At 62.8% G+C, this 9,307-nt stretch overlaps 3 protein-coding genes across 3 annotated transcripts; all 3 read right to left on the bottom strand.

The window, feature by feature from the left end:
* Positions 1-100: 100 nt before the first annotated feature.
* Positions 101-371, bottom strand: MNEG_10678 (hypothetical protein; the record flags this gene model as incomplete). The annotated part of the gene is made up of 1 exon (XM_014040852.1): positions 101-371. A coding segment is annotated over one exon (271 nt), but the record flags the coding sequence as incomplete, so codon positions are not given.
* An 898-nt stretch (positions 372-1,269) lies between these two features.
* On the bottom strand, positions 1,270-7,396 carry MNEG_10677 (meiotic recombination protein SPO11; the record flags this gene model as incomplete). Its single annotated transcript, XM_014040851.1, has 13 exons — positions 1,270-1,434; positions 2,103-2,255; positions 2,729-2,816; positions 4,068-4,147; positions 4,395-4,558; positions 4,847-4,919; positions 5,433-5,537; positions 5,922-5,993; positions 6,309-6,389; positions 6,656-6,712; positions 6,907-6,946; positions 7,157-7,221; positions 7,316-7,396. 13 exons carry the CDS (start codon positions 7,394-7,396, stop codon positions 1,270-1,272), a joined length of 1,224 nt encoding a protein of 407 aa, XP_013896305.1.
* Positions 7,397-7,994: 598 nt separating this feature from the next.
* Positions 7,995-9,175, bottom strand: MNEG_10676 (hypothetical protein; the record flags this gene model as incomplete). Its single annotated transcript, XM_014040850.1, has 4 exons — positions 7,995-8,144; positions 8,369-8,450; positions 8,805-8,938; positions 9,131-9,175. 4 exons carry the CDS (start codon positions 9,173-9,175, stop codon positions 7,995-7,997), a joined length of 411 nt encoding a protein of 136 aa, XP_013896304.1.
* Between the last annotated feature and the right edge of the window lie 132 nt (positions 9,176-9,307).

The following is a 9,307-nucleotide window of genomic DNA, read 5'->3' as shown; positions in this document are numbered from 1 at the left end:
GACCTGCGATGCGGCGCTTCACCCATGACTCTCCCCTGACGCTCCCTACAGCGCACCCTCCCCCCCCCCCTGGGCGCCCCCAAAACCACGCCCCGCGCACCCTCCCCAAGGTCTCGGAGGTTGATGGCGCGCGGCCGCGACCCGGGCGGCTGCTGGCCCGGCGGCCCCGGGGGCCGCGGCTGCTGCCGCAGCATATCGCTGTCTGCCGGCGAAGTCGCCACGCCCGAGGACGCGCCGCCGCTGCTGAAGTTGGAGGCGCCGACCAGCGCCAGCCGCTGCTGCCTGTCTTGGTGGATGGCCAGGAGGCTGCCTGCCGATGAACCGATCAATACGCCTATTGCGATGCGGCGCGCGAGTGCGGGCGTGCCCATGTAACGAGCGCGGGGTGGGGGGCGAGCGGCAGCTGCGGGCCGCGTCGCAGCTGCTGGGGCGTGGGAGCGAGCACGAAGCATCAATGCCTTGATTGGAAGTAATGCGTGGGATCAACGTCGGTCAATGCAGTATGAAAGACTCGCAGGCTGTGACCGGGACTGGCGTCACTCGCCTGCGTGGTCAAGTCACTTTTTTTCCGCGCGGAGATCAATCGCCGCTCAACCTGGGATACTTCAACGTCGATGATAGCTGACTGCGATTAGTTCGTTCACGAGACACCAATGAGCACTTGTTCAGGTGCGCTGAGGGCGGCACGATTGTAGCGCAATCGCGCCTTGGTAAGAAGCGCCCTGCGTGAAAATGCACGGCACGCACCATCGATCGGTGCACTCCACGCCGCCCTAAGAGACAGATTGCGCACCTCAGCGGGGACCAGGCTGCCCGGCTGGTTTCTATCTTCAAAAACGTGGATCCACGTCAACTAGGACATGACAGCCTCCCTTTCAGGATACCCTAACCACAGCAGACCACCGCATGCAGCGGTTGCAGTTACAAAGCGGCCATGATGGATGCAGCAAGATCGTGATGGCGAACGAAATGTGCAGATGACTTCACAAACAAAGGCCAACACCTGATTCCTGGCAAAGTGGGAAACCTGCAGCTGTACGCTACATCACATGTTTGACAATACTCATAGCTTGAAAACATCCCCTAGACGACAATATCCACGTGCACCACCCTCACGTCCGCGACGCCTGCCGGATATGGCGCATGCGAAATGCATACCAGTCACCTGCGCGTGTCGCCTGGCGGGTACAAAACACCGACAGCACACCCTCCCCAACACTCGTACCAGCACCCGCAAACGGCTCCACGCGCGCACGAGCACACACAGCCTCAGATCCAGTCCCCCTCCTGCAGCTTGAGGGGCAGGTACACCTGGCTGAGGTACTGGAAGCCGAAGCTGCTGAGTGCCTGGATCTCAGCCTTCTCCTTGGTCTTCAGCATCAGCTCCAGCTCGTGGACCCAGTCCGGGTTGGACTGGATGAAGTCCTCCTCCAGCTGTAGGGAGGTTGCATGTTTTGGGGGCGGGGTGTTTGATGGCAAATTGGGTGTTTCGTGGCGCAAGCTTGAGGGTGTGTTGCCGGGAAGAATTGCGAGGGCAGGACTGGCATCAAACAGGGTCGCGGGGAGGGGCGTGCACCGCACCCTGATAACCAAAGCTGGTTGAGACTATTTACACGGGTGACTCCCACGTCATCCCGCGCCCAAGTCAGGATTGTCTGTGGCTGGTATCAGCTGCATTGTACGCAGGCCACACAGACGTTTGTGCTGGTGCACCGCAACGTGGGATTGCAGCCATGCGGTTTGGTTGCAGGATTGACACTCCAGGTGTGTGTCACCTGTTTGCAAGGAAGCCTGAACCTTCTTGAGACAATACTGTCGCTTTGATGTGATAAAAATTACGTCACGATCAACTCAGTTGCACCCTTTGAACTGCCGGGCCGGACCCGTCCAGCCCCCGTAATCGCAAAGCCCTTAGCTGCCAACCTTCGCCGCGTCCACTTGACCTTACTAATTCAGCCAGCTGCCGATCAGCTTGCCCCTTAGCAGTGTCCTCATTCGCACGCAGTCTGCCTTACTGCAAGGCCCCCACACACTCGCCACCCGCCCGCTTCCCACCACCTGACCGCTCCACAACCCCGCCACCCGCCCCGTCAGCTACCCACCAGCTTCCTGCCGGTCCTCATGTCCTCCTCCGTCATGGGCAGCCTGCACTGCTGCGGGATGTTGAAGCGGTCCAGGTCTGTGGGGCGCACCCCCAGCCACTTGATGTCCGGGGTGGTCAGGTTGGCGGCGTCATATGACATGTTCATGGAGCCCTGGGGATGGGTATGGGTGGGGTTCGGCGGGCCAGGGTGCAATGGGACAGGGTTCAGGGTTCAAGGGTCGAGGGCTTAGGGTGCAGGAGCCCGGCGGCATGAGCTTCTCGCATGCTCAAGGCTTTGACCGGCGGCATGGGTGCATGACGTGTGCGATTGCCTTGGCGATGTGCCAACCCTGGGCCTCAAGAACCTGTGCCAACCCTGGGCCTCAAGAACCTGGGCATCCAGCAATCGCCACCCCCGCCTGCGCGCTTGCGCCAAGCCGCACGCACGCATGTGCACGCCACGCGTGCACGCACACACGCGCACCCACACACACGCCTGCGCGCGCGCGCGCACACACACACACACACACACACACACACACACGCTCGAGCAGCCCCCTCCGTCCCACACGCCCCCAGCCCATACGACCCCGGCAGCCCCAGAGATCCCCATGCGAGATCGTGGCTGCGCGCCTTCATGTAGACCGACAGGATCTTGAGGCCGTAGGGGTCAGAGTCCACCAGGGCCAGCACCGGCAGGTTGAGGGTGTCCTTGAGCTTCCGCAGGAACAGGCTGGGGGTTGGGTGGGGGACGGGTGGCGAGGAGAGGGGAGCAGGGTAGTGGTTGGTCGGGTGGGGTTGGGAGAGGGGGGCAGGGTAGTGGTTGGTCGGGTGGCGAGGCGAGGGGAGCAGGGTCGGTGGTGGGTGGGATGGGGAATAGAACGAGGGGAGCAGGACGGCGGGTGGGGTGGTGATTAGGTTTGAAAAACAGGCTCGAGGATGAGCCTGGGCTAGGTGGGGGTGAGTGTCATGGTATACAGGGTCGTAGAGCCCTTCCCGAGCACGCTAGCGACACCTATTGGTCTGTCACGTTACATTGTTACAGCGCCCCTCGGTCGCTCTTGGAGCCACCCAGGCTCGTGGGGTGGGGTGGGCCCGAGTGGGGGGGAATGGGGGGTTGGTTGGCCGACGGGGTGTGCGGCCGGCGAAGGGGAGGGGGTGTGAAAGGACTCTGGGTGAGGGATGAGACGGCGAGGCTGGACGAGGGGCGCGTAGTGCTGTAGAATGCAGGAGGACGGGAGCTGTGAGTGAGGCCCATAAGCGAGTGCAGTCCGAGGTGCTGTTGTGTACCGAAGGGGGGGGAAGACAGGGTAAGAGCAGCATGTGCAGGGGCGTGTACGGCCTCTTGTCGTGGCAGGCCCGCCCTCCCACCACAGGCTGCACCCGACCCCACTCCACCCTAACCCCACCCCACCCCACCGCGTCGCGACGTCTGGCTGGCCCTTGGCCGTTATGATGATGCAGGGGTACGTATTGTAGAACCTTGCGTGTGTGTGTGTGTGTGTGTGTGTGTTGGGGGGGGGTGCGGGGGCCATCCACTTGGAGGGACATTTACAAACCAATGTTTAAATTTTGGGGGGGGGGGGGGGCGGCGGCCGCCAGCAAGCCATTCTGAGGAGGTTGCGATGGGGGCAAGCCGCCCCCTGCCACTCCATGTCGTGGTCTCGTCGGCATGTCACCACGGCGGTGCGTCGCGGTGATGCGCCGCTGCTTGACGCGCAGCGCGTGCGGCGATGCACATGAGCACGCTTGGCCCCGTGCATGCGAGCATTGGTGGGGAAGAGGGCGGCTACGGACAACCTACGCATGCAAGAACTCAGACACACTCACACACCACACACCCACACACCCAGAAACAAAGCACACGCACTCAGGCAACCCATGCACACACACACACATCTCACACACACACACACACACACACACACACACACACGCAGCACGCATGCATGCATGCGCACATGCACACACACGCAGCCCCCACCTGTCCTCCGCGAGGCGCATGAACGCGGCGTCCTTCTCCACCAGCAGGATGAACAGCGCGTCGCTGGCAATATCCCCCACCTGGCAGTTTCAAGCCCGGCAGTCCGAAGGGGTGGAGCAAGCAGTGGTGCGAAGTCATTGGAACCAATCCAAAAAAATGCATGGGTCGACGCGTGGTTGCTGTGAACGGGGGATCGCGGATGCAGGCTTGCGGCCAAAGGGGCGCAACAGGGCGCAAGTGAGAAGGGTGCGCTCGACCCCCCACCCTGCAAGCCGCGCCTCGCCGCCGAGCAAACCGCAAGCCCATGCGTGGCTCTCGGCCCTAAACCCTTTGTGGCGGCCGCGCGGCGCCGCGACGCGCGCGTGCGCGCGCCTTGTCGATGTTTGGTGGGATGGCCTTGCCGCCGACCCCCATGCGGCGGCAGTCTATGAAGTCCCCGTCCTCGCGGAAGGACAGCCGCCCCACCACCACGCCCTTCTCAGACGCCACCACTGGGGGGGCGGCGCGTCATAGGGGGGGGGTCAGTTGACTTGCACAACACAGTGTGAGGGAGGGCGGCGCCAAGGGGGCGCGGGGAAGGCGTCCAGGCGGCGCTCCCAAGCAGCAGGAGTAGGAGGACGCCATCGTGAAGCGCGCTCTGCAGGCAGCGCGGCGCGGAGTTCGGACTGCAATCATGGTGGCCGCCCCCCAGGGGCTGCGCGCGCTGCTGTACGCCCCCCGAGTGCGCAGCAGCCCCTGCTGCGGCGCCCTGCGGTCCGGCAATCTGGGCGCCGGCGCACCGTGCAGGCTGGTGCGCGTGCAGCCCAGCATGCAGGCCAGGTCGTCCAGTATTGAGTCAGACTGGCCCTGGTCCTGTGGGGGTGGCGCGGAGTGACGGGAGTGACGGTTTGCGGGGGTGGGGCGCGCAGTTGGGTTGGGGTGGTCGAGTGAGACGGGGCCAGTGCATGGTGGGGCTAGGGCGAGGCAGGGAAGCCGCACAGCTGGGGTACGCAGAGGGTGTCTGCAACAGCCGTAGGTGACTGGACCAAGCACGACAACATCAGGAACACGCGCGCACAGACGCATGCGCGTCCAACTGCGCGTGCTGGCACGCGCATGTGCCCACACACCCGCACCCACATCAAACCCACACAATCACACATGCATGCTCACACATGTGTGCATACCCACACCATACACACTCTCCTCAGGCCTTGATTCCATACCCTAACGTCCCTCTACGACCCCCTGGACAAACGCACAACTGCACGCACACGCACACGCGCACATGCACACAAAAATGCACATGCACACATGCACATAAACATGCACATGCACACATGCACACAAACACGCACATGCACACATGTGCACAAGTCAACAAACCTCAAACAGCTTGACATCAGTGTAGAAGAGGTCGCGCTTTGTCACGTGGATGCGCTTGTTGCACAGCTCGTGAACCAGCCCCAGAATGCGGGTGGTGATGGCGGTCTGTGCATGATTCCCGCGGGGATCGGCGGCGCGGGAGTGGCGGTTGGGGCTGGTTGGGTCCTCGCCCCTGCTGTCGGCAGGAGGGGCAAGAGCAGCCCACTCAATCCACCCGCTGCTTGCGTCCACGCCGCACGCCACTGCAACCGCTGCTGCCATCTTGTGAGCCAGCTGTGCGTTTGGGTCGCAGCGCAGCCCAACCCATAGAAGGCTCATGTTCCCACACACACACACATTACGCAGGATGCAACATCCATGAGCGCGAGTGCCAACACCAACACCAACACCAACACACACACACACACACACACACACACACAAACACACACACACACACATGTGCGTGCAAGCACACACACACGCGCACACACACACACACCATCACACCTTGCGGCATGAGGCTGTGCTGGCAAAGGCGCGCTTGCTGCTGCTGTCCTTCAGCACAATGCGGTCCAGCTCCTGAGGGGGGGGGGGGGCAAGGCCAGGGTTCAGGTTGAGCTGACGGCAGGCGGGGCCGTGGGCCGATCCCTCCGGCGGTGTTGTTGTGCTCCGGCGCTTCTGCAGCCTTGATCCGTTGAGCAGCGCTGCTTTTGCCACTCGCTCCGATTCCGGAATGAGTTAAAACCATTTATTGCATACCAAGCTGCCGTAGGGGGAGGGGATCAAGCATGTGAAGTTGACAGACCGCCTGGCCTGGCGGTGCCGCTACAGACTACAGCTAAGGGCCCCAGCCGGCGAACGAGCCGGCGGAAGGTGGGTGCTCCTGAGCCCCACCTTTACGTACATCTGGTTGTTCTTCGTGCGCGACGGCACTTCGTATGCAAACCCCTCCCCCTTAAGGATGGTGGCCGCCACCTGCGGCCGGGGCGGCGTGGCCGGGAGACAAAGGGGGTGGCGGTGCTGCTGCTGGGGGCGCGCCATCCAATAGCTGCACTTTGCGTTGGGCAGCGCGTTAGCCGCTCGCTTTCACAACGCGATGGCCCCGCAAGGTACAAATAACAAATCATAGCAATGTGCGCCGCGTCGGCACGCGACCCTGCTGCCGCCGAACAGCTGATGTGGTGGCGCCTGAGCTGTAAGAGGGGAGGCAATAGAGTGGAGGCCGGGCGGCTGCGCCGCACCTCGTACATCGCCGCCTCAATTTCGTCCAGCACCGCATCAGCATCCTTATCCACCACCTGGAAGGTTGGGATGGCATGCGGTCTGGACACGTCGGTTGTGTTAGGCGGCGCGCAGCAGCCCTTTCAAGTGTGGCGAAGTGGGCCGATTTCCCGCTGAGAACATCGTGGAGGCGAGCTGCTGCCGCCACAAAAGGCTGGCGATTGCAACTGTGCAGTGTGCTTTGTGTGCATTTGCTCGTGTGCATGCGCACCTCTCTGAACGCGTGTGGCAGGTTCAAGTCAGTGAGGGTCCTGCGGAAGGCGATGGTTTGCAGGAGGGAGCAGTGTCTGGAGACCGTGCTTGCTCAGTGGCGGTGGCTGCAGTGCTTCCTTGCGAACGCAGTGGTCTGGCGTGCATGCTGCACCCAGCATGGCGCACAATCAGTCCCGTCAATGCCACCAACCGTCTCCCAAGGCGCCTCCTGCATAACGCCGCCTACGCAGCAGCTGCACCTCACTCACTTTGCCACTGCCCCGGGGACGTGCTTGCTCTGTTCAGCCAGTCTCTTGACGGCCTTGAGCACCTCCTGCGTATCGACGTGAACATATGCGTGAGAACGAGGCCTTCAACCCCTTGCAAACTTTACTGCACACTCCTCCACGCTAGCATCTCGATCGTACCTCTGCAGCCTTGACCTTCTTAGCCTGCTTGTCTATTTCATCCCCGATCCGTTTGCTGTTGCTCGTTCCCGCCTTGCTCATCGTGCAGATCTGATCATGGGCGGCAATCGGTTGACATCAGATGGAGGAGGGCGCCGACCATGTCAAGAATTCAATCTCGGTACCGGTATTTGCCCGCATATGGTCATTGGCACGGGCCACACCACAGCCTGCAGGGGGTGTTGCGGTGACCCAGCAGTGCGAGCCGTGTCACCCTCCGGAGGCACATTACTTGTGTCCTGATTTTGCGCTCATTGGCAAGGGCAGAGCTTGAACGGGCAGCTTGATGATCGACATGTATGGTTCCACGCCATCAACTTGACTGATGAGGTGTTGCCTAGGTGCAGCAGCTGCTGGCGGAGCGCTCTTCTGAGGTCCTGATCAAGTGCGTCGAGTCGGAGGGGCGCCCCCCTGATCTGCAAGCAGCGGCTGCTTTCATTTGAAAACCGCAGCTGATTCGCGTGCGCTGATCAGAGCCCTGAATGTGGCAGGTTCGAGGTCTGCAGCCCTCGTCAGGCGCTGGTCAGCAGGGCGGGGCGTGATCCCCTGTGCTGGGTGCGTGCAGCCGGCGCAGCCCCGCACAGCCGTACTGCACGCTTGGTGGCAATACACACTCGAGTTGCGAGCAGGGCTTACACCGCTACCGCCGCCGCCCCGCGAGCCTCCGCCGCGGCGCCGCCGAGAGCAGCCGCTGCGCCTCTGGCGTGTCCAGGAAGGACGACAGCGTGACGGGCCGCAGCACGCGCACCATGCCTTCCTCGTCCGCGGCGCGCCGCAAGTCCGGCGGCGGCTGCGCAGAAAAACGATCACGCGCGCGCGATGACGCACGGGGGAGGAGGGTGCTTTGCGGTGGGATAAGCGAGGGGTGAAGTAAGGATTATGCGGACAGGCCAGCAACCGCCAGGGCACCGCTAGGACTGGTGTCACAAGGCCTTGCTCCACCCTCGGCTTCCAAGACGCCCAGGGGGTGCCTGTCATGCAGCGCAATCCTCCCTCCCTGCCTGCCCCACTCACCGCCAGTGTCCCGTCTCTGTAGGCGTGGCGGTAGAAGCAGGACGTGCCAAAGGGGCAGGCCCCCTCCCCGTAGTCAAAGTGCCTGTGATGCAGCGCGGCACGGGACAAGCGAAATGTTGGTTGGAAAGATGGCCAAGCACACCAGACGGCTGGCCGACTCATGGCACCACGCGGGAATGCCCTTGGTCAAGCAGGATGAGCGCAAGTAACCGCTTGCTTTTAGCTGTCGGTCCAGCCAGCCAGGCCTGGATCGTTCCAGGCTGCCGTTAAAAACTTCAGCAACCTGAGGTTTCCCACGACTTGGCCTCGATTTCGCGCATCTGCAAACCACCAACACTGACGCCACACGACGCCTGATGGCGCCGACCTCAAGCCCTTGGACGTGCCCAGTGCCCCCCCGGTCGCCGCTGCAAGGCGGCCCCACAAGGGCCCTCACATGCAGTCTATGGCGGCCATCTTGCCCTTGTAGGCTGACACGATGGCCTCCTTCTCGTCGGGCGTCTCGGGCCACGAGGTGGAGGGCGTGATAAAGTGCGTGGTGGTGCGACACACCGGGCATGTGCGCAGCGCCTGCGGGGCGCAGGCGCAGCGGGTGGCACGGCGGCTAGCATATTAGAAGGTCGCTCAGATCTGACAGTCGCCCACTGGCCAAGCTAAGTGACCAGTCCAATGAGCTGCTTCTGTGGGCTCGTCAGGCAAAGTCCAGGTGCGGGCCCCCTGTGTAGCGCCCAAGTTGCCGCAGTCCGCGCGACATCGCTCCACAGAGAGGTCCCACTGCCAGCCACCCCCGCAACCCGGCCCCCGCATCATGCACAACGACACCGAAACAAGTGAGGATTCGAACACAAAAGGAGAAAGCAGGGGGGGGGGGTGTCAAGCAAAGGCGTCGGGCGGCCGCCGGTATCGCGATGTAACAGCAGCAGAGGGACACCCCCCTGC

Source organism: Monoraphidium neglectum, assembly GCF_000611645.1.
Source record: "Monoraphidium neglectum strain SAG 48.87 unplaced genomic scaffold scaffold02415, whole genome shotgun sequence".
Lineage (NCBI taxonomy): Eukaryota > Viridiplantae > Chlorophyta > Chlorophyceae > Sphaeropleales > Selenastraceae > Monoraphidium > Monoraphidium neglectum.
Note: the sequence above shows the minus strand (reverse complement) of the source record. Positions and strands in the feature narration are given on the sequence as shown.